Here is a 25657-nt window from a genome sequence, read left to right as displayed (position 1 = left end):
TGTAAAATTTCCAGGTTTTTATATTTATGAATATATCTTTGCTTAAAATTATTTTTGCTTTAAATTATATATTTATGTTTTTAACATAAATATATCTCTATATTATCTCATATATCTCTTTTAGTAACTATGTATAGAAAATTGGCCTCTTTCCTAAACAGCAGTAAGGATAAAAATAAATCTTTCAAAACAGCAGACACTTTAACATTAATTTATGAAGACAAAGACTAAAATTTAGGATACAAGAACTGTGTAAAAGAAAGAAAGAAGATAGAATTAAGGGGAATTTGGCAATTTTAAGTAAGGGAGACCAATATTGCTAGATAATTTGGTTCTAAAATAGATTAATTAGATACAAATTTTAGTTAAATGTCATTGAAGAATAGGCTCAATGTCATTGAAGAAACTTACAGTAACAAAATCCATTGATTAATAACAGCATTTGCCTATAACTAAATACCTCAGGATTTCAATTTTAAATATATTCAGAAAAATATTAATTGAGAAAGAAAAATAAACACCTTTTTGTTTAAATTTTAACATAATTAATATGTGTAATGTAGTTAAATTTTTGTTACCTCACTTTATTGAGATTATATTTTATTTAACACTAGTAAGCGTGACTAGCCTGAGTAGGGAGTAAAAGTAGAAAGAGTACATCTAAGTCAACCATTCATTTCAGAGCTTTCTGGAACGATTGGTTTGGTTTTTTATTAATAGAGGTAGATACATTTATATATATATATATATCATTAAGAAAAATAAAGAATACCAGGGCATGTTTTACGAATGAAAATAAATATTTACTCCATGTTCATATAAACATAGATTAGTCAGGAATTATTTGAATATGGAATTTACAAACCAATGGATATAGCAAGGCACACCATTTAATTGGCCTCCTAGTTTATAACAGATTTAGTGACTAAATTCTCAACAATGAAATTATATGAATCAGTTTGGAATACTATGTGGTTCTAAAAGTAGAAGCGAGAACGTAACAATTTTCAGTAATTTAAAAGAAACATATTTTTTAATGAAATGGTAGTCATGATGGAACGGAACGTTGAATTAAAAGATGTTAAAAATATAATCTTAATCAAATTTTTCGTTTCGTCATAATTAAAAAAAAAGTAATAATGACTTCTCGATTAATAATATAATGCCAAAATTTTTACGAATTTTACTATTCAAGAAGAAAGAAAATGAACGGCTTAGTCCCAAGGTGTACTAATTACATTGGATATCAGCTGATATTTATTTATTATCATTACCAACATGACAAAGCTGTAATACTATCGAAGACAATTTTTTTGTTGAGATATTTAATTTCAGATTAGTTCTTATTACAGTTATATTTATTTTAGGATAGTAAGTCTATATATTAATATAACCTCAACTAGTATTTCCTTGTTTTTTCCTGAAAAATGTATTTTTTTCTTTGAAGGTTTGAAATTTTAAATATTTTTTTGAATATTAGAAAACATTTTTCAGAGATTTATACCATTTTGTTATGAAACATTTATAGAAATAATGTTGAGAATGGATAAGAAAGCATTGTGTCGTTTCTTCCCGTGCGTTGCTGGTATCTGTTGTGACTTTAGGCAGTTGTCAGAGGGTACTTTGTTAAGTTGTTATAAAGTGAGTTTTAACAAATTTTCGCAAAGAGTAAGTTGATGTGTTTTGTATCATTAGACTTTGATTAGTTAATTTTTCACCTTAAAACATTTTGTAAACGACTGTCGGTCATCAAATTTTCAAGTTAGTGAGTTCAGAACTATTGACCAAAGATGATTTTTGAAAGCCTCGTATTGTTAAAAAAATAATGTAGGCTGATGAAAATAATTTTACTTGGAAATATTTTTGTAAATCTAACCCAACTATGGTTTTTTTTCAGTGGTTAACATTAATGTATTATGCGTTGTGCTTCTTATTATTGTACTTATTCGATTAATTTACAATGGTTTTGTTTCATTTCAAACTTTGTTTTATTAAATTTATTTTGTTGATTGTTTGTGGGGATAATGTTTTATAAAGCTGGTTCAGCGAATAATTCAAGTGAAATGTTAGCAAACCCAAAGTGTTCAGATAAATTCACGAAACATATATTCTCAACTTAATGAAAACAGTATAACTAACATAACACATTTAATATATTGTTTCCACTCATTTTTTAACAAATTAATTCACTTAATATCATGTCGAATTGAAGCATTACACATATTACAAGCAAAGAGCTGGATGCTAAACAGTTAAAAATGAATTGAAATTATCATTATAATCTCAGAAAGGATTAAAAATATTTCATAGAATTTAAAACTGAAAACTGTTTCAGTTGTTAAGTCTTCAGTTAATTAAGGAATAAGTAGAGGGAAAAATTTATAATTATATTTTAATCATCAAAAAAAATTTAGCTTAAAATCATTAAACCATTGAAACTTGCAAATCAGATTGCCTGCCATTATCTAATGCATACCACTCGAGTAGATAAAAAAAAGAACCTTAAACTAAAGAAATATTCCTATCATAAAATGTGAAGGATGGGATATTATTTTGTATATCACGATTGTAAACTTTCACAATAAGATTTTTAATGTTACTTTGGCTAGATTTAGGAAATTGGTTTCTGTCACTAGAAGTGCCAAAGATGAAATTAAATTTAGTCAAAAGAGTGGGCTTTATAAGGTGCTGTAAATTCAGTAAAGGATACATGGTCGAACTGAAAGAAATATATAAAGTAGAATTTGCTCATAAATACTGAAAACCAGATCAGTTGACTGTAGCTCTACATTTATTTGAAACTATTATAAAATTTGTTAGAAACTAGTTAAGAAATGTATGCAAATAAACAATTGTGAAATATGCTTTATCAATAATAATGTGTAATTAGTCATAGGGTAATTGTTTACAATTACAGTTTCACCTCCAGTTTTGACGAAATTTAGAATATACATTATTTAGAACCAAGTTATTCGTTACAATTGAGATTTTTCATCAACTCCTTTCTCGCAAGTTACATCCCTCTAAATTACACAGTACCCTCCAAATATTTTGTAATTTAACAGTGCATAACTGTAAAATACATTGTTTTACAAAGTAAATAACTTGAAAATTCAATTGATAGGTTAGGTTCGGTGATTCTGTGTACTGAACTTTGTACAATATAAACATAACCCTAATGCTTGCATTGCTCATCAACTTCATCTAATTAACCTTAAATATTAAATTGACCAATTCTTACGTCGAGTTCATAATTATATATCACAAACATTATTTAATCGAAAATAATGTATTTTGTACAAATTTAATGTTACTAACTCAACCTTGACCTAAACCTAACTAAACTCAGTTGAATTTCACTTAAACCAAGTTACTTACTCTGTAAATAATATATATTGCTGGTGCATTCCATTTTAATTCAACAAATGATCAATGCATCACTATTTTTGATTATATTTGGTATATAACTAACCTACCTTGTAGTGGCCAAAAAATATTTTTTATTAGTTTTCAGGCTATCAAATTGTGTTTGTAAAATGGCATAAGGGTTCTTGCTACCCCAAATATGACAATTATGATGAACGCAGTTAACACCACTGAACAAATACACATACATCACTTTATTTCTGTGTTGTGCAGCGGTAATACATGCATGAGTTGCACAGAGAGAATATCATCAAAGATTTTGGATTGGTAGGATTTCCAGCCACAGAAAATTTGCTTGAATGTTTTTGTGCTTATATACCACTTCATCACTGCCTTGATATTACTTCATATACTGCTGCATAGCAAGAACCATATTCTGTTAGTGAAGAAGAAATCTTAATTCAACACATTGAACGTAACCTGGGCATGTGTACCAGAAGAATCCTAGTTCTCCAACTAGCAAGTGTGTTCCTGCAATTTTTAAAAATTAGTTGTTTTTTATTATTTTTTACATTATTGATAAATTCTCATTTTAACTTTGTAAATGCAAATTCTTTTGTGCTTAATTTGCAGATGAAATTGTGTTCATCATTAGAGTAAAATATTATGACTAATGCATTTAAAAAAAAAAATTATTGATTTACTGTTGATGGTGCATTATACAAACTTTTCCCTAATCTTTTCAAGGAGTACCAGTTAATTTTGAGGAGTACCAAGTAGAGAGTTAATTTTATACAGTTCATTCATTTGAATGTGGTTGTGTTCAAATCTTTTATTTATATTGAATCTAGAGTAGGGAGGTCTTATGTTTTTGTACTGTTTTTGATTTTTTGGTTTCCCTTGTTGGAAAAGAGAAATTATTAAAGAGGTAGTTGGTTGAAAACATACAGTATTTATACATATAAAAAAAGCAAATCAATTTTAGTATTTAAAGGAAGATAATAGTACAAAGGCTTAGTTTATTTTAGTTCTTTTAGAACATATTATTCATTAGATCAGTAGTTATGATGATATGGATTCATTCATTTATTAGATGTTTCCATAGAGTGAGATAAGAGAAAATGGTTGTCAGATAGTATCGGATGATAGTAACAAAGTTGATGCCATATTATATTTGTTTGTTAGAAATTACAGTATGAAGAACAAGCAGGTTGTCGGTTCATTGATGTCTATTAGTTCTTTAAATGATGATGAACTGAACATAATGATTGCCAACTGCCACTGAGGGGAAGCTCGGTCTGATTCCAATGAACGAGCTGGCTTTGCTGGAGATCAGCTCCTGCACTCACAACCCTTCTCTAGGACTACCTTTGTTTTCTGTAGAAGCTTTGTTTTCCCGACTATTTTTTTTATTAAAAATTTACCTCTTAATATAACAGGTTTTTCAAAAAGGATACAACCCTTAGATTAAGATAGAAGTCACACTTAGGTAAATTTTATTTCTCCCTACTTGTCAGTTGGCAACTATGTACTCAAGTTAACAGCTTGTAAAACTGTTGTAACATACTTATTATGCACAAGTGCTTTACCGTATAAATTCATCTATTGTGTTAAAGACTTATCGTGTTTAATATTGAGACTTATTGCACATATAAATCTTATAGACGAGTAAAAGGCGAGTTTCGGATAGAATTTTCCAATTCTCAGTTCTTAATAAGGTATTGCGTTCAATTAATAAATTTTGTGAGACTGGGAAGTGTACACAATTGGCAAAGCACAGGACGACTGTTACTGTTAAGGTAGAAGTTCTGGAGGATGTGAAAGAATGTTGTCTGACTTGCTTGCCCACTATGTCGCTCAGAAAGTTATCTTCAGGCTGTGCTTTCACTATCTACTGCTTTCAGGGCTACTAAAAAACTCGTGACAAAGGGTTATTGTATCTGTGTTGTTCAAGAACTGAAAGAAAGTAGACCGTGGAAATTGTTTACAGTTTTGTTCTTTTGTTGATGACAACTGTATTGAAATTTTGGATCGTGTTTATTTCAGTAATGAGGCATGGTTTCCCTCAGATAGCTACATTAAAGCCAAAACCTCCGGATATGTAGCGCTGAAAATCTTCACTCGTTTCATGGGTTACCATAACACACATGTTACACGTATGTAAAATTGGTGTTTGGTGTGCGATCTTGTGGCATCGTGTTTGTTATAACCCTTTATTTTTTGACAATCTGTAGACGGTATGGTTTATTGCAACTTAATTGCCATCAGATTTACATGAATGAGAATATTGGTTGTAGCAGGGTAACGCAACGTGTCATACTGCTAATGAAATGACGGATATTTTTTAACGCTTGATAATTTTTTGGCCATAGTTTGATATCAAAAGTGTTGTGGCCTCCCAGATCTTACACCAGCAGACCTTAGTTTTTAAAAATAATCCTCATACATTTGACAACTTGAAAGCGAGTTTTCAAACATTACTAAGCAAACATTCTGAAAAGTGGTTGCAAATGTTATGAAATGTGTATGAACCTGCATTGCAATCACAGGAAACCATTTTGAACATCTATTGCAAAGTTATTATAGGTAATTTTGAATATTGTTGTATGCCTTTTATTAACATTAATATTTTTGTAATAAATACATGTCAAAGTGGTTGCATCCTTTTTTAAACACCTGTTATTTTAACCAGGAAAAAATTCATGTAACTATCAATATTTTGGTATTCTATTTCTGAAACGTTCAGCCAGAAAGAAGATTCTGGAGAAATTGCAAAGGATCTACATGCAATGGGCTTGAGTGGGAAAAAAGATGATACCAGCGAATAGTTTAAAATACATTAAAATATCAGCTTTTTCAATTTTGAACATTGAGTATGAGAGTTCCTTACAAGGTCAATAAGATAAGAACCAAGTTCAGAGCTATAGTAAATCATAAAACTACAGATAAGATTTTAATTGTAAAATGTACACAACACTGATGTTTTAATGAGTAATTTGATGCAGAAATTAAAAAAAAAGCAAAGTTTGCATCTACCTCCACTAATGATAAAAAAGTTTAATCTGGCAATCTTTTGCAATTTATAAGTTGCAATCTTTTCTAAGTTGCAACTTACTTATGACTATTGTGATTTGACATTAACAAAATTTTCTTTGTGTATTGACTGTTGACAAGTGGAGCTGTTGATTTTTTTAAGGCATTTTCATATTTTCTGTTAATTTAGATATTTTCTAATCTGTTAATTTTGATGTTTCCCAGCCATGGCATGTTTTTTAATAGGAATATTCTTGTTTTTTATATTACAATATCAATTAGGCGTATCAGGAGATAAGATGTTGGTTAAGCTATCCTTGCTATTGTATTTTGGCTTTTTATTTCTTAACTTATCACTCCATTTTATAATCTATTTACCTTCTATTTTATAACTATAAATTGTTTATGTACGATGATTCTGTTTATGAAGTGATATATATGTTGCATGCTGTAGTGAAATTTTAACTGAGATCAAGGTAGCTTGGTGTACCATTTATAACATGTCCCTGTTATACAGCAATGCTTAATCATACACTGCTGCAGCAATCAAACAAAAAATTGCAGTACAGGCCAGACTAGTTGCTAGAACCACTCCAGACTATTGAGAGGTCAGTAGTTTAAAGGTGAAAACTAAATAAAACTTTCAAAATACACTTTTCTGCATTGCAGGTCCAACCTACCGGGTTATTCTAGGGAACTCGTCTTCCCAAATCAGCTGATTTGTTAGTCGAGAGTTCTCAGGTTCAAATCCTAGTAAAGGCAGTTACTTTTATACGGATTTGAATAGTAGATCGCGGAAACCTGTGTTCTTTGGTGGGTGGGTTACAATTAACCACACATCTTAGAAACGGTCGAACTGAGAATGTACAAGACTACACTTCATTTACACTCATACATATCATCCTCATTCATCCCCTGAAGAATTATCTAAACGGTAGTTACCGGAGGCTAAACAGGAAAAAGAAAGGAAAAAGCAAATTTTGAGGGAGTTACTCTTTTTATTCATGGAATATGATATCAACCCGTTCCTGATGTCATCTATATGTTTTATAGCGATCGGAATAAAATTTTTTTTTTGTCTTCAGTCATTTGACAGGTTTGATGCAGCTCTCCAAGATTCCCTATCTAGTGCTAGTCGTTTCATTTCAGTATACCGTCTACATCCTACATCCCTAACGATTTGTTTTACATATTTCAAACGTGGCCTGCCTACACAATTTTTCCCTTCTACCTGTCCTTCCAATATTAAAGCGACTATTCCAGGATGCCTTAATATGTGGCCTATAAGTCTGGCTTTTCTTTTAACTATATTTTTCCTAATTCTTCTTTCTTCATCAATTTGCCACACCTTTTCATTTGTCACTTTATCCTCCCATCTGATTTTTAACATTCTCCTGTAACACCGCATTTCAAAAGCTTTTAATCTTTCTTCTCAGGTACCCAGGTTGTTCCAAGTTTCACTTCCATATAAAGCTACACTCAATATACTTTCAAAAATCTTTTCTTGACGTTTAAATTAATTTTTGATGTAAACAAATTATATTTCTGACTGAAGGCTTGTTTTGCCTGTGCTATTCGGCATTTTATATTGCTCCTGCTTCATCCATCTTTAGTAATTCTACTTGCCAAATAACAAAATTCTTCTCTTCCTATTTTTACATTCAGTAATACATCTTCGTTATTTCTACTACATTTCATTATTTTGTTTTGTTGTTTGTATTCATGCAGTTGTTCTTGAGTAGGACTTCTTCCATGCCGTTCATTGTTCTTCTAAATCTTTTTTGCTCTCAGCTAGAATTACTATATGAGCAAATCATAGCATCTTTATCTTTTCACCTTGTACTGTTACTCTGGATCTAAATTGTTCTTAAAAAGTAATGGGGGATAGGGAACATCCTTGACACTTTTTTTTTATTACGGCTTCTTTTTTATGTTTTTTATGTTAATAATAATAATTATTACTGTTGCTGTTTGGTTCCTGTAAATGTTAGCAAAGAGGTCCCCTCTTTCATTCCTTTTGCCCAGCCCGTATTCACCCACTATTTCCTTCCTTGCCTTTCCCAATGCTTGCATTCCAATCTCCAACTATTATTAAATTTTCATCCCCTTTCAATTGCTTCATCAATTTCTTTGTCTGCACACTCTTACCTCATCATCATGGGTGCTTGTAGGCATATAGAAATTAATAATGTCGGTTTAGGTTTTTTATTTTATCTATTACAATGATTCTATCACTAGGCATTTTGAAATGCCCTACCCTCTTCTCCCTACCTTCTTGTTCATTAACCTACTGCCTGCCTGCCCAAGCTGAGATAACTTAAAATCACCTGACCAAAAGTCGTTTTCTTCTTCCAACTGAACTTCAGTAATTCCTACTATATCTACATTTATCCTACACATTTCCTCTTTAAATTTTGACTTCTAACATTCCACGCTCCGACTCGAATGTTAATTTTTTAATTTTCTGGTGACCCCTTTCCTAGTAGTCCCCTATCTGGAGATCCAAACAGGAGACTAGTTTACCTCTGGAATATTTTACCAAGGAAGGTGCCTCCATCTTTGTTAAATGAAAATGCAGAGTTACATTTTTTGGAAAAATAATAATATAATAAAAAAAATAAAAATAAAAAGCTGCTCAGTTCATATATGATTATAAAGAATTATATGTTATACTGTGATTGTGTTACAGCATATGGAAAATCAGGAATTTGGTTATGATGCCATTCAAAATCTGAAAGTGTATCTAATAAAGGGAACTGCTATTCTAGCTGATAAAACTAAAGCACCACAAGTGACAGCTTTGTTTGCTAAATATGGCATTGTGGTTGAATGTGATATATTGCACAACTATGGTTTTATGGTAAGTAAATATATATTTATTTTAATTTTGAGCTTAAATTAAGTATCGTATTTCCTGAGCTTTGACTCCTGCCAAGTGGACTTCCTGGACCACTATAAATCTCATTCTGTGTGTACATTTCCTTGGGTGATATCCTACTGCATCAACCACAGGAATGTTATCCATCTCTTACATTGTGTCAAGTACCCGGTTTATCTGAGCGCCTTGATTGCAGACTTTGTCATACTTAACCTAGATGACAGCAAATCAGTATTTCATTTCATTGCAGTAGAACAGTCCATTTGCTATTCATTAGACAAATAAAGCACCATACTATATCTATCCAGGTTTTTTTTCTTTCTGTGTTATGCACATTAGTAATCATGCAATTGCTTCTAAGGGAGATATTTTGGGTTACCCATGGGTCAAAATATTCTTTGTTTTAAATAGCATTTTTAAGTTTAATGATGCTTTCATTAAACAACCTCTTGTTGTTTAGCAATGTAAAAAAGTGTAATTTCAGTTGTTTATGGGGAGCATTTCAAATACTTAATTGTATGTATGTGGTTAAAATTAATTTATTAGCATAAATTTTTGTAATTATTTTTTTCAGGTTATCATCAATTTTTAATTACTGTTTGTAAATTATTGAATTAATCATTTGCAAAACAGGAAATTTATAAATCTGATATCTAGAAAAAGATTTCTACCAGTATCAATTGCATTTAATACGCTTTGGGCTAATTTTAGGGGGAAATGTAAATAAGTTTTAACTTATGTGTATTAAGCTTACAAGGTCAAATTAGACATAATATATACTGGCATAAGTAGGCATACTAATCATTCTATTGCCTATTAGGCTTATTTTTTTTTAAGTGGAGTGCAGATTGTTCTTATTCTTAATAATACTGGTTTCATTTTGTAGGCTAATTGAAATACAGTTTTGTAAGTTGTAGAATAGTATGAATTCAAGTAAATCTAATCGTTTAATTTCACTGTGATATGTAAAGCTTGTGTGATAGATTTCATGATTAAAAGGAGTAATCTTAAGTTAAACAAAGAATTTATGAAGTTTTTCATAAAATGATTGTTGTGCTATTATTTATAACGGTTTTGTACTGTTAAGCTTTAGAAATACCCAGAGCTTAAAATATTTCTATAATAAGTTATAGGTTTTTGTGCTTTTGCAAATCTTTTAACCTCATAATTGCGACATCCTACGTTCGTAATTATCTTTCTTTCAATTTTTAAAACTTTTCAGTTTTTATCATCTATTTTTTTACCTTCTACATACATCCCCCATTCCCAAATTACCTTAATGTGATATTTTAATGCATGGCCTAACAATATAACGTATCTTTTACTTTTAAAAAATATTCTCAATTTCTTGTCTTTCATATCAAGCGATTTATCTCACCTTTACTGTAATTAAGAATTTTTAGGTTTCAATTTTATCAGCCATCTAATTTTCAAAATTTTAGTGTAATATTTACATTTTCATTCTTATAAAATTCAGGTGATGGGCAAACATAAACAAAAAAGAGTTGAAAACTATACAGTTGTACTGAATCTGTTTCGAAATCACTCAGAAGTAATGGATAATTTTGTTTTGTTCTGATAAAAGCGTATTTTCATCTTTGTGGAGTTTAGTTAATAAGCAGAATTATTGTTGCCTTGTATTTAGAAATTCTAAAGAGATTCATCAGCGACCTTTTTATAAACCAAAGTTAATTGTCTGATGTGGTTTGTTGCCATTCTAACATAATTAAACTATACTTCTAAGAAGATAAAAATGTGTATTAAATTCAAATTACAGAGAGTGCAATAAAGTAGATTTGAACTTTGGACTCAATACTTATGTTCACCATCTGACAGTATTAAAACAATTAAATTCTAAAAAAGAAAGGTAAATAAAATTAAATACATGCAATAAAATCATTTCAATGATATTAAACCGAATAAATTGTTTTTTTATTTTTACCTATGATAATAGGCTTCTTTTCAGGCAATATAAACCATCCATTAAAATACAAAAAGAAATAGTATTTTGACTTACAAAAACAAAAAGGTAAATATATAAATAAGAAATAAACTTTTATTAAAGTAAAATTAATAACTTTGAATTAGAATATGCCTAAATTGCTTGGCCTCTATTGGCTTCATCCTTAAAACAACCCAATTTACCAATTTGAAAATATAAAAATAATTTAACATGCAAATATTTAAAAGAAAATGAATCAATACGTAAATAAGATTTAAAATTTATTACAATAATGGTGTAAAATTAATCAGTTAATTACATTATTGAATTTTACTGTATTCATATTAATAGACTACTGGAACAATTAAATTTATATGTTCAACGTATAAAAAATAATATTAAATACAATTTCAATAATATTGAAAATTGAAAAATATTGAAACTACTGTGCCTACAATGCCAGGCATCTTTACTACACATACTTAAACCCAGTATTACTTATAAAGTTAAATGAAATTAATGTTTAATAAATATATTTGTAATACTATTATATCCACATTGCCAGGCTTGTTTGCATTACAACAATGCCATAAAACAAGATCATAACTAAATTAAAATATTCATAAATAAAAAATAAACATTTACTGTAATATTATTAAAAAATTGATATTCTTGGATTAGATTGTACCTACATTTCCAAGCTTTAGTATAATACACATTAAAATCATTGAAAATAATATGAAAGTAATGTAATATGCATAAAAATTAGAAATAAATACATGAAATGCAAAAAGTAATATAGAATTAATAAACAAATATTGAAACTGTATAATTTACCCATCTATCTGCATTACAGTCACATTCAGTATTTTATTTATGCTATGTCAAGCTTTCAACAGGATATAGTTTTACAAGCTGAACTGTACAGGTCTATACATACAAAGTATATAATTTTTTGACCTTATCTGTCATTGTCTTTAACATCTTCGGTTTACATGGTATATAAATTTATAAAAATTAATGATTTTTGTTAATTAAAAAAAGTAATATTTTTCATTATTATTTATTTTGTTTGATAGATTACTTATAACAGTCAGAATAAATATAGTACTTTTCGGTTAGCATCCCACCTAACACAATATTGACCTAACCTAATGCTTACTTTGCTCACTAACCTTATTCTTATTGATAATATTATTTTAGATAATTATTATTTCATTAAAAATAAACATTTTCAGTTTTATATTATGTTTTTCATATTATTGCGATAATGAGATTTGAAAACTTGTATTTTCTTGCTTTCAGTTATATTTAGTTTTGCATCATATTAGTCTCGTGGCATTTAATATTCAAGGTTAATTAGACAAGGATAGAGAGCATTAGGTTATGTTGATATCATATTAAGTAGGATGCTAATCGAAAAATACCTAAATAACTACGTGAATAAAGTGAAATTATGCATGAGGCATCGTAGGCTAGATGAGAATATGGTTTTGAGCATCCTTGCATTGTGAGGTGATGAAGATGGGAGTACATCAACTCTACATCCTCGCAGGCCAGCTCGTTTTGTAAAAGATGTACCTGAGTTATTATCGGTCCCATCCTTGAACTTTATTGGTTTCAAAACATTGGGTTGCCAGTGAAACATTTGATTTGTGAAATCAATGGTAATAATTTGGTACTGGCAAGGTGTAGTGTGAAAATGGTTGAAAATCTTCCCGTTAAAGTGGTAAATTGCAACTTATCGAGAAGTATCTTCTTTTTATCAAAATAATATCATCGTGAGTATCCCATATCATTAGTTTTGAATTGATTACATGAAGTTTCTTCTAGCTCTGTTATTGTAGTTCCAGATTTTATGCATTCTACAGCAAATTTGGCTTAGAATCGTAAAACATTATAGCCTTATTTTTTTTGTTAATACTGAATGGTTGAATTTTTTTGTGTTGTTAAATGAGCTGTGCATCAACTCTTTCATCTTGAATTTGTCATACCACTGCCATTCGTAATATTATTACTAAAATGAAAAAATAATTTACGGATCTTGGTAGCATTGTCCTTAGTTTATAAAAAATTAATCATAATAATTCATTTATCACATTTGAATCCATGTTTCATTGATTGCTAGTTAATCAACATTGAATAGAAGCGTTTGTATCAAGAATATAGTTTCCGTTTACTACTGTGCATGTAAGCTGTCATGGCAATTTGATTATATGATATTATTTTCAACAGATAATCAAGACCTTGTACATTGTTGTTATTAATTTTATAGTTTTTTCTTTTATAAAAAGAAATTATATTTTGTTTAAGGTTGGATCATTTTATTTTTCAGGTTATTTACCCACAAGTCAAAACATTTTTGTAACATGTCTGATTGTCAGAAAAATGTTTCAAAACCTACTGTGAAAAAGCCAATATTTAAACCTCCTACATTTGTTCCACCAACTTCAACAAACACTGTCAAAGGTGGTATTAAATCTAGTACTACCACTACAACTAAAAGTGATAATGTAACGGTGACTAAATCCGGTATTGTCACTAACGATTATTCTGTTCTCAGTAAGAATAAAATTAAACCAAAAACTGATGAAAAATCTAAGGTATTTATTGTTATTTATTTTAATAATACTTAGTGCATGTATCTAGTGGAATATTTTTCTCTTTCAACTTTCCTCAAAATATGTTAATTAACTACTAACAGATTATAAAATAAATTCTAAAGAGTAATTCATTAAAATGAAGGTAAATTTGCAAAGTTTTTCTTTTTATACGCACAATGTGTTTAACTTTGCAGATATGATAGAATTCAGATGATACTCCATTTCATCCCCCATATTATATAAGAATCTACGGTTGCAGCTGTGATAATATATATTAAAGTGACATGAAAATATTCAAAACAGTATTTTTCATGAATATGAGAATTGACAAGGTTGTCTTTGCTTTAGTGAACATTATAGATAATTTTTTCTCTCTGTTGATTAATTAATTTACATCATCATAATTTGCTAGTAAATTTGTTCTTTGTGAAGTATTCTTGAATTTAGAATCTACAGCTATAACAGAGAAGTATACAGATTCTTAAAAAAATTGGTTTTTTAGTTTTGTGCCTTAAAGAATCATTATAATAAAAAAATTTTCAACAAAATAATAAATTTTAATAAATAATCTCCAAAAAAAGTGTTTACTTCTAATGCTCCCAAATCCAAAAAATCTATTTTGTATCAGATGGACATTTGTTTGTTTGTATGTATGTATGTAGGTAAGTCTATATTTGATTTTTATAACTTTGGATCCTGTTGATGAATTTTTTCAAACTTGGTTGACAGGTGTTACCTTCAGGAGGAAATTGTGTAATAAATTTCTGCAAAAATTGGAAAAATCTGTGTTATGTTTTGGCTGAAATAAAATTTCAAATCTTTACTTGGGGGATACTTTAGCAAAAATTTTTCATAGAAAGTTGAAGTTTCTTTTATCAAAGTCATAAATTACAAAAAAAAAAAATTTAATATTCACCCCCTCCCCAAAAAATGAATTAATAATTTGTGCTTCCTTTTACAAAGTCAAGGAAGTGAAAAACTGTGAATGTGAAAAATGCTGGTTTTTAGATTTCAACAGAAATCTACATTTTGACCATCCCTCAATCCATTTTGACTAGTTTCAGTATGACGTCTATACGTACGTACATTCATATGTATGTTTCTCGCATAACTCAAAAACAATTAGGTGTAGGATGTTGAAATTTTGGTTTAGGACTATTTTAACACCTAGTGCTGTGCACCTCCCCTTTTGATTCCAATCGACTGAACCAAAAGTGTCCAAAAAAGCCCAAAATCCAAAAAAAAATTGGATTTTGGACCTTTCTTAATTGCAGTAATAACCCCCCTCATTGAGAGCTTTTCAATGATATATCATAAGTGGTACTTTCATTGGTTCCAGAGATAGCCAAATAAAATTAAAATTTTTTTTTTTTCAATATACTGATTTTATTTTTAATTATAGAATAATTTCCACTTACTAACTATTTTTATTATTATGTCTTGAGTGCTTTCGGAAATTAATCCATCATCAGGGACATTTATGTGTTATGGAATAATTATTTCCTTCACAAATTAATATATTTAATGAATTTTGAATTTTTTAAAAACAAAAATTATAAATACAACAATTGATCGTCAAAAGGTCTACTGTCGACGTTGTCCATCATGTCAGTATGAAGCTCTCAATTGTTGTGTTTGCTAGTATGAATCAGTATAACCAATCTAAGAATCAATATTATTATTTAACATTTGTTTAAATAATACATCATTATCAAATTTTGTTTTTTCATTTATCAAATTTGTATTATTTAAGTATATGTAATTTGTTTCAATCATATTTGTTTTATGAAAGTTACTGGAATATTCAAGAATATAAATAAAATTATCTGGATTATAATTATGATTATTTTCTAAGATATTTCTAGCAAAATTGGATTGTTCCATATTTCCCTTATTTATACAATTAATGTGTTCATTAATTCTGATCGAAAAAGATTGGTTTGTAATCCCGATATATTCCAAATCACAACTTGCACATTGTAAACTATATACTCCCTGTTTATCTAAATTAGATTTATTGTTATATTAAGTTTTCATTGTATCCATTAATTATAACTATATGTTTGATATAATCCAATGTTTAATTTTATATTGTTATGTTTTAAATATTTCATAGCTATATTAAGAATTAAACATCAATATTTTTTGATTCCAAGTTTGAAACGAATTATGGTGCCCTGTTTAGTGGGTTTCCTATTTATATCAATACCCAGTTTGTTAGTATTATAGTTTTTATTAATTTTTATATCTAAAAAATTTATGATAATAAATTCTCTTGAGGTCGAGAAAATAACGGCATGAATTTTTCACTTGCCATGAGTGCTGCGCAAAAATGTTCATTTTCTGTATGGTCCTAATATTTAGAAGCGTAAATAACTGTTTGGCTAATTTTAATCATTAACCTATTGCCTTGCTTGCAGTGATAAGATTAATGTTCATTCTTCTGTCAGAGTTGATCAGCAGATCTGTAGTCATATTTAATTAATATAACTTTAATATTTAAAATCATTGTATTAATTAAAAGGACACAATTGTTCTTATAAGACTGTAAAATCCTAACCTATACACTTGAAAATATCATATATCATGACTTTGTATTGTATCAAATAGATTGCAATAAGAGTGTGGTGTTCCAAAATTAACTTACAGTCAGAAAGATCTAACCTCATTTATTTTGATGATTATAATTTAATTCCTTTACTATTAGTTATATGAATTAAATCAATGAATGGGTGTAAGTGAGAGAAAAGTCAATAAGTATAGTGGATTGACACATCTGATCATGATACAAAATGGTACATGTATGCATTGTGTACTGTTATAGATGTATAAAATGGTTATAATATCTTAAAAGTATTAATTATATATATATTTATATTTATGTTTTTTTTTCTCTAGGAGAAAACAACAAAACGTCCTGATTTCCAGACATTTGTATCAAAAGGTAAAGAAAATATTGTTGAGAAGACTATTGGAAGTGAAGATAGGTCTGCAAAAAAGGGGGAAAACCTAAAAAGGTATTTTTTATTTTATTTCAATTAAAGTGTTTTTGTTCATGTGTTCTAATGATTATGCACATTTAATACTGCTCCATTTTAATCAGTATTAATTAGACTGCTTTAAGCGAATCAGAATAAATAAATTAAATTTAATCATTTATTGAGTGGTGGCATTTTATTCTAAATACAATAATTCTCAGAATATTTTAATAGTAAAGTCTATTTAATATTTTATCGTTTAGTTCCCTATCGCCGTTACTTTTTAATCTTTACATGGAACTAGCAGTTAATGATGTTAAAGAACAATTTAGATTCGGAGTAACAGTACAAGGTGAAAAGATAAAGATGCTACGATTTGCTGATGATATAGTAATTCTAGCCGAGAGTAAAAAGGATTTAGAAGAAACAATGAACGGCATAGATGAAGTCCTACGCAAAAACTATCGCATGAAAATAAACAAGAACAAAACAAAAGTAATGAAATGTAGTAGAAATAACAAAGATAGACCGCTGAATGTGAAAATAGGAGGAGAAAAGATTATGGAGGTAGAAGAATTTTGTTATTTGGGAAGTAAAATTACTAAAGATGGACGAAGCAGGAGCGATATAAAATGCCGAATAGCACGAGCTAAACGAGCCTTCAGTAAGAAATATAATTTGTTTACATCAAAAATTAATTTAAATGTCAGGAAAAGATTTTTGAAAGTGTATGTTTGGAGTGTCGCTTTATATGGAAGTGAAACTTGGACGATCGGAGTATCTGAGAAGAAAAGATTAGAAGCTTTTGAAATGTGGTGCTATAGGAGAATGTTAAAAATCAGATGGGTGGATAAAGTGACAAATGAAGAGGTATTGCGGAAAATAGATGAAGAAAGTAGCATTTGGAAAAATATAGTTAAAAGAAGAGACAGACTTATAGGCCACATACTAAGGCATCCTGGAATAGTCGCTTTAATATTGGAAGGACAGGTAGAAGGGAAAAATTGTGTAGGCAGACCACGTTTGGAGTATGTAAAACAAATTGTTGGGGATGTAGGATGTAGAGGGTATACTGAAATGAAACGACTAGCACTAGATAGGGAATCTTGGAGAGCTGCATCAAACCAGTCAAATGACTGAAGACAAAAAAAAAAAATCGTTTAGTATTTAATGTCGAGGCTAAGAGTCCAGTTTAATTCAACAAGAATATAGGACCTTAATGTAGTCCGGCTTAATCTGAAAGGATTATCATGCAGCCACCAGACAAAACACTCTGTGTTGGGTTGATCTGTAGTCAGCTCTTAGATCACAATAAAAATGCACTGATTTTGTCAGTGTTCCTGGCTTTACCAAACTGGTTTTCTCAAATTTTTCATCTACTTTTTCAATCAAATTCTTACTGGCAGCCGGCTTCTATGGTCATCATCATGAATGTCGTTTGCCATTTTTTTTTTTAAATGATTGCCACCACTGTCTTACTTTAGAATCGGTTCATAATATTTGGTCCATAAATTTCACAAATTTGTCTTTGAATTTTAGCTACAGAATTGTATTTTGTCATCAAAAATTGGATTACTCTCATATTTCACATTTGTGAGAGATCACAAATTGCAGCACTCATTATTAATAGATGAATATAAACAACTAATAACAAAATGACTAATTTATTATTGCTAACAGCTGACTACTGATTGAAATAACTGAGTTACACAAACGCCATCTGTTTACATCATGTATGTAGACAGCCAGTTCAAAACACATCTTACTTTAAGAATAAGTCTGGTATTATTACTAGAATCTGAGTGCTGAAGAGATCTTGTAGTAAATGAATTTGATGAATAAAGTTGATCATTTTTATTTATGCGCCTTTATTGAATTATTTATAAATAATTATGTTTTCACTTTTTTGTGCTTATTTTTAGGTTTTATCTGCGAGATCGTTGACCGATGCAGAATATGATGAAATATTTACTGCTGCTATTCAGAGGTCGTTTACATATAGTAGTGATGAGAAATTTCTATCTAATGATAACAGTAGAGAAAACTCTACATTTTTTGATGGACCAGACTCTTCTTCAACAACTGTAATTATTATTAAATTTATGTTATTTCTTTTCTTGTTTTTTAGTTACCTGTAGATGTAGTTATGAGTAACTGTGTTTTAACAATGATTTAATGTCATATCTATTTATAAAACGTAGTTTAAAAAGGTTGTTGAAATATTTTTATTTTATTTTACGAAAACTGTATTAATGATTTTTTATTATATTGCGGTTAGGGAAAAAGTTTCTTCGTATTCTCCCAGCAGATGACTTTAAGATCACATATTTCTGGTAATATTAATAAAATCTGGTAACAATTTAATTTGGTGTTTTTTAAAAAATAGCAGCATATCACTGAGTACTTTTAAAAAGATTATGATTATATTAGTATATTTAAAAATTATTGTGTCGAAAGGAGTGAAAATAATAATTAAACGAATTACAATACATTTTGAAATTTTATTACAAAAACGAGAAGAATTGATGAAACCCAGGCTGCTAAAAAAATTGTTGTTATTTTTGGACATAATGTGATATGAACATGGAATGAAATCGAAACATTTTTGAAACTGCTCATTACAGATGATGAAAATGAATGGATCGAAATGTCAATAACATATGGAAAAATTCATGGTTGAAGCATGTTAAAACTCTGCAAATGGTAGAAAAGCAAGAACTGATGCCAAAAAATTGTGGTATCACAATTTTTGCCAGGAATGTGTATATGATGAGATTGAAAAGCCGTTGTTCACTGGTCAAATGATTGACCGGTGCTATCAACGACTGAAAAGATTACACCAAGCAGTTAAGATAAAGCAGCCAAAATTGATTGACTGGAAAAGTGTCTTCTTCCATCACACCAGTGCCAGACATCTTTGGTGATCCATTGAAAATAGTGAAAGAAGCTTGGCTAGGAATTTCTGATGCATTCATCATATAGTCCTATTCTTGTACTGTCAGACCACCATTTATTTTGGTCTCTATAGAACTGTCTTAAATAATATAAATTTGGCTTCAGAAGAGATCTGTGATGATCACTAGTCCCAATGTTTTAATCAGAAAACAAGTTTTTAGGTTCTTCATTTGTGTTTTGTGAAGATAGTCATTGTTAACCTGGTTGGTATCAATTTTCTTTTAAAATCAATCTGAAATAAGAAATATGTCAAAATTATCAATGTCAGTCTGGGAGAGTATGGAGTGTTCTACATCTTAGTGATAAATTTTATGTGAGGAAATAAAATATGTACCCTATTCACTGATATTTTTTTTTCCTTCTATTGACAGTCGGTTCTAACTGCTTAAATGCTGTATTCTCTCGGGTTATTGTTTCTGCAACAACAACCCACAACAGCTGCTATATCATAAAACAGGGATTGAAGGTATATTTTATAATGATCTCAAATTTAACACCAACTTTCAGAAATTATATATGATGTGATAGATCTTGTGTAAAAAAATCTAACAAAAAAGGATCTATGATAAGATCATATGGTTTTTGTTGTCGCTATAAAGTTTTACTCTTTAAAAGAGTGAACTAAATTTTTTTTAAAAGTTGTTTTACTTGATCTCCTAGTAGCTTAAAAACTTAGCTTAATGTTTAAAAGAGTTTTATTTAAACAAATTTTAGAGCCATTTAGGTCAAGTAAAACAATTTTAAATTATTTAGTCTTGCTCTAATAAAGAGTAAAACTGTTAGAGACAGCTAAGAACCTATCGTAGATCTTTCTTGTTATATTCTTTCTGTCTTGAAAGATGATGATATGCTATTTATTTTTTAAAAATATTTTTATGTGTATATTTTTTTTAGGCTCCAGGCAGTAAAGGAAAGAAGAAGAATATTATAGAACCAAAGGGCAGTATTAAAATGGTTGAAAGTAACAAGAAACCTTTATATGAGGAAAATGAAGGTCATAAAAATGATACAGGTACGTGCTGTGCTATGTTTAATAATTGTTTTTTAACAAATCATAAGTTTGTATAATTTACTCTGGTAATGTACACAAGATTATAATGTAAAACAGTTTGTAAGACTTAGAAAATTGTTATGTACCCTTACAACTAACTTTACAGTAATACAGTCTTTTAATGTTTGTGTAAAAATGTAATATCTTCTCTCTAGTAAATCGTGCCTAAACAAAAAATATTCTCTATTTTTTTTCTTTTATGGTTGTGCGTTTATATTATTTGTTTTACTTTCCTGGCATCACAGCTCAAGAAGAAAAGTGTAAATCAATCAAAGAATCGAGTATGGTTTTTTTATGTTTTTCAAAGTTGATGACCAGAAACCTCAAAAACCAAAAATAAAATGGTGGGGGTAATGTTCATATGTACTTAGGTGGTGTGTATGTACCCATCGGGTTGGTCTAGTGGTGAACGCGTCTTCCTAAATCAGCTGATTTGGAAGTCGAGAGTTCCAGCGTTCAGGTCCTAGTAAAGCCTAGTAAAAATCAAGTCCTAGTAAAATTTTTACACGGATTTGAATACTAGATCGTGGATACCGGTGTTCTTTGGTGGTTGGGTTTCAATTAACCACACATCTCAGAAATGGTCGAACTGAGAATGTACAAGACTACACTTCATTTACACTCATACATATCATCCTCTGAAGTATTATCTAAACGGTAGTTACCGGAGGCTAAACAGGAAAAGAGAGAGAGGTGGTGTGCATGTGTGTTAACATATTTGAAGCTAATAACTTTTGATTGGATTGACTGATCTTGAAATTTTTTGCAGACTTGTGTATAGGGGGCAATTTTTTGGTAAAATTTTGGAGTCAATATTTCCAGGGAGGTTTTTTGGAGGTCATTTTCTCAAAAACTTGCAAACATAACCCCACTTTATTTTAAGCTTAGTATGTGTGTGCATGCTTATCTTACCATTTAAAAAAAAAAAAATTGCCACATTTTCCCCTTTCCCCCAAAAATTGAGAAAAGCTATCCTTTTGTTTATTGCATATTTTATATCAAATTTTTTTTTAATGTCTTAGGCATAGTAGTAGTGCAAGTGACCCCAAAGAAATACTTTGGTAGCAATATTGATGGTGGGGAATTAATCAAAATTTAAAAATATTGATTTTTTTTTCAAAGCTTTTTTGGATTATTTAAACTTTTAATAACATTAAAGTTTAAATAATAAACTTTTAGTAATAATATTACAATAAAATTCATCATAATTCATCCCCACTCCCAAAAAAGAAATCTTAGGCAACATGAAATATTTTGTAGTTTCAATGTTTAAAGTTTCAAGTTAACTTTTTTAGTTTCATATTAAGCCCTTAACTTTTAAAGGAAAAGGTATAAGTAGTGAAAAAATACAAGTATTTTAAAAATTCAACGTTGGTGAGGGTTGTTTTGAAAAGTTCTCTGCCCGACAAAGAAAACAAGGTTCAGAATATTTTTTTATTTTTCAATGAAGTCACTCCTGCAATGTTCGTAAAAACAAATTTGTTCAACTGTTCTAAATAAGTGGTTTTCTCAGCTTTGACTTTATCGTTTGAATTGAATATTCATCCAGCGACCCTTTTCTTCATGTTTGGGAAGAAGTAATCAGTGGGAGCCAAATCTGGTAAATACACACATGTAAAAAAACTTTGAAGTGTAGATCATGGAGTTCTACAGCAATAATTTGAAACGTGTGTATTTTTTTATCATGGTGAAAGAGAACTTTATTTTTGGCCAGATGTGGATGTTGAGTTGTTTGTAATGTCATCAAGTTCATACACCTTCAGTCAGCAAACAGTTAATATAGCGTTGGTGATGATTTCATTGGCCGTAGCAGTTTTGGTTAACCCGAGTGTTTATCTTGAATGGATGTATGAGGCCCCATTTAAATTTGCAGCTCACTTTTTATTATTGAAAACAAAGGAAAAATCGTTTAAAGTGGTCCATTCCTTTTTTTTGTCCTTGGGGTTAATCTTTTAAAACAAAGTACCTTATAACAGGTTGAACTTTAATTTTATCCATATGTCAGAAAATGTTTGCTTTATTTGTTTTAAAAAAGAAGCAGCTAATCACCACCTACACATCTGAAAATTTGCAGCATGCAAATCGTGCAAAAGATCTTTAATGATTATGAAAATCTATATAGATCTATAGAAAACATCTAAATGTATACTGTTTGATCATACTTGACAAACATTATACTAATTTGGTCATATTTGCACAGTCTCTGTGTCAGGCCTACAACTTTCCAAAAGTCCGTAGTATCGTATCATTACAGTTAAATGCAAAATATACAATTTATAAACAGAAAGGGCTTAAAATGAATTGTTTCACATAGGAAGAAATTGATTAATTCATTGCTTTACACTGCTTTTAAATTTCTGTTATGCGACTGTGATGCTTGTAAAGCATGTGAGATACAAATGGTGTTAGGATTGATTTTTCTAAAAGTAATGATGTTCATTATACAATTTCTATGGTAAATGGAGCATTCACCATGAATAACTTGTAGGATTGAACATTAGTTGTATCTCAGTAGTTTAATATAATAATGTGACATTTCAGCTTGATGGGGAAAAAATGGGAAATTGCTTCATTTCTCACTTTCTTTAATAAACAGTGTTAATCTTGGAAATGGCTCTGCCATTTTTATAGTGACTGTTCACATGTCAAATTGTATAAACTATTATGTTTACTGAACCTAACCTAAAACATGTACATTTTAGTAAGCATTTTAAAATGTTAGAAAATTTGAATTGCTTAAGGTTTATTTTTATTTACTTGTTTTCACAAATAATTTTTATCATATTTTACAGTGGAATCTCACGACGAAAGTGTAATAATGGAAGATAGCAGTGAAGATATAGTATCTAATTCTGATTTAGATACTACATTTGATAAGACAGTAGATATTTTTGAGAAGAAAAAGAAAAAGAAGACATCAAAATTGTCACATGGTGAAAAATTAAGGATGATTTGTGAAATGATGAGTCCTTGGGGAAGTCATGCTAGTAATAAATCACATAGTCAAAGTTCTTCACTTAGTACTCGATTGATTCTGTAAGTTTATAAAGTATTTGTTGTTTTAGAAATGTTAACATCTGTTATTGAGTTTGCCATAATTACTCAGCTGCCAAATTTTAACTACACATCTAAGATGGGTGAAAATGTATTAACACCAAATTTTCATGTAATCTAGGCATGTACGTTCACTTGAGATGTTCAGAATGTAAATGACTTTGTAAATCTTTTTTCAACAATCTTCCAAAATGGTATCATGAATTTTCTCAATGATTACTGATGTTTTTATCTTATTTGGATGATCTTTGTGCGATTCCTGTTTTGTGCTTGTCCAATCGTGTTTGAATCCACCAAATTGAAAGATAAATGGTTGTTTTCAATGGTATATCTGTAAAATCATTACTCAGCAAGGCTTAATTTCTTGAGTCAAAGATTTTTTTTTAGTGGTTATAACTAATTGATCAGCTCTTATATTATTAGCTATTCTTCAGTGATATATGTTTGAATTCCTGGGAGTTCCTGAATGCACCTCATATAGGGTGTCCTACCTTACTAAACAGCATTCTGTGTGTGCATTAGCTTAGCATCAGAATGTACTGATGACTAGTGGAAAATCACCATTTATTAGTACATGTCTCGTGTTGGTCCGGTGTATACTTGTTATATTATTATATAATGATATACCGTATATATATATCTGTATATATGCGAAATATGTATTGAAGTTTTGGGAAAATTTAGTATTTTTTAAGCAGATTTGAATTTTCAGACGAAAATCACAAATATCTCGAAAACGGCAAGTCCTTGCGTTCTGAAAAAATTTTTTGACCCCCTGGACGAGTACCCCATCTGTTCACAGTGGTACCCGTTGGATGATAATATTTTCAAGTGTCCCTGGGGTACCATTCAGAAATTGGGGAAGGGGTATGATGGGGGACCTCCATAATATCTCTGCAATCGCTCGTCCAAGCTTGAATCCTTATTCTGCATTTTCATCCCTATAGATTTTTTCGTAGCACAGAAAAATTGTTTGTAAAATTAATTACCCTCAGTGATATTGTATTCTTATTATTTTTTAAATATATTTCTTTCACAAAAAATACATGACATATAAGCAACCTTAAAACAATCTCTCAATTTACTAACAATAACATCAGCATTGTAGCTGTTTGGAAAGCCATCTTCATATTTTTAATATAACTTAAAGTATTTATACATATAACGTTTTCAAAATAATGATATTTATTTTTTAATATTTCTATTGAATAATACATTTTTTTATTAGTGCTATCAATTTTTTATTCTAGTCATTTCAAGATTCTGAGGAAATCATTTCAGAAAATTTGAACAAAAAAGTATCAACAACTCTTTCAAATGAAAAATTATCTGAACGACAGATTAAATCAAATAATTCTAATCAAATAATCAAACCAACTATGGTATTATATGAGAATAATAACAACAATAATAATGATATTGTTTCTGAAAAAAATAATCAGATAAAGGATTCAAAAAAAGGTACTACTAGTGTTAAAAATGATAAAAATAAGAGTTTGTCAGTGAAGAATAATGAAGTTATGAAAAATCCAAAAGATTCAACTTTGAAAAAGAAACTTTATCGCATAAAAATATTAATGATATTCCAAAAGTTCAATGTTCATTAAAAAATAAATATAACTCAAATAATAATAATAATGTTCAAAATGAATCAGTTGCGTCATCGTCATCAAGCGATAAATACTCATGGTCAGAAGTTTAATCAGCCACTTCCGTCAAAATTTAAAAATCATAAAGAATCTTTAATGTGGTTAATGAAACTGCGAGACGTTGGGACTTGGGTAAGTTGTAATTTTA

At 29.4% G+C, this 25657-nt stretch overlaps 2 protein-coding genes across 2 annotated transcripts; both read left to right on the top strand.

The window, feature by feature from the left end:
• Positions 1 to 1650: 1650 nt before the first annotated feature.
• LOC142333399 (RNA-binding protein lark-like) lies at positions 1651 to 13823 on the top strand. Its single transcript, XM_075380453.1, has 3 exons — positions 1651 to 1761; positions 9089 to 9259; positions 13555 to 13823. Exons 2-3 carry the CDS (start codon positions 9092 to 9094, stop codon positions 13585 to 13587), a joined length of 201 nt encoding a protein of 66 aa, XP_075236568.1. The 5' UTR covers positions 1651 to 1761; positions 9089 to 9091; the 3' UTR covers positions 13588 to 13823.
• Positions 13589 to 25639, top strand: LOC142333333 (uncharacterized). The gene is made up of 5 exons (XM_075380354.1): positions 13589 to 13738; positions 18723 to 18884; positions 20650 to 20767; positions 23599 to 23842; positions 25111 to 25639. The coding sequence occupies exons 1-5, from the start codon at positions 13589 to 13591 to the stop codon at positions 25148 to 25150; spliced, it is 714 nt and encodes a 237-aa protein (XP_075236469.1). The 3' UTR covers positions 25151 to 25639.
• Positions 25640 to 25657: the final 18 nt, after the last annotated feature.

This window comes from Lycorma delicatula, chromosome 12 (assembly GCF_047948215.1).
Source record: "Lycorma delicatula isolate Av1 chromosome 12, ASM4794821v1, whole genome shotgun sequence".
Classification (NCBI taxonomy): domain Eukaryota; kingdom Metazoa; phylum Arthropoda; class Insecta; order Hemiptera; family Fulgoridae; genus Lycorma; species Lycorma delicatula.
This window is presented reverse-complemented; position numbering and strand designations above follow the sequence as displayed.

Excerpts from the sequence above, each read along its gene's own strand:
- LOC142333399 (XM_075380453.1), top strand. The coding sequence starts at position 9,092 with ATGGAAAATCAGGAATTTGGTTATGATGCCATTCAAAATCTGAAAGTG. Across the intron at positions 9,260-13,554 it reads TGCACAACTATGGTTTTATG|GTTATTTACCCACAAGTCAA; the intron begins GTAAGTAAATAT and ends TTTATTTTTCAG.
- LOC142333333 (XM_075380354.1), top strand. The coding sequence starts at position 13,589 with ATGTCTGATTGTCAGAAAAATGTTTCAAAACCTACTGTGAAAAAGCCA. Across the intron at positions 13,739-18,722 it reads CTAAAAGTGATAATGTAACG|GTTTTATCTGCGAGATCGTT; the intron begins GTGACTAAATCC and ends GCTTATTTTTAG. Across the intron at positions 23,843-25,110 it reads CTTAGTACTCGATTGATTCT|TCATTTCAAGATTCTGAGGA; the intron begins GTAAGTTTATAA and ends TTTTTATTCTAG.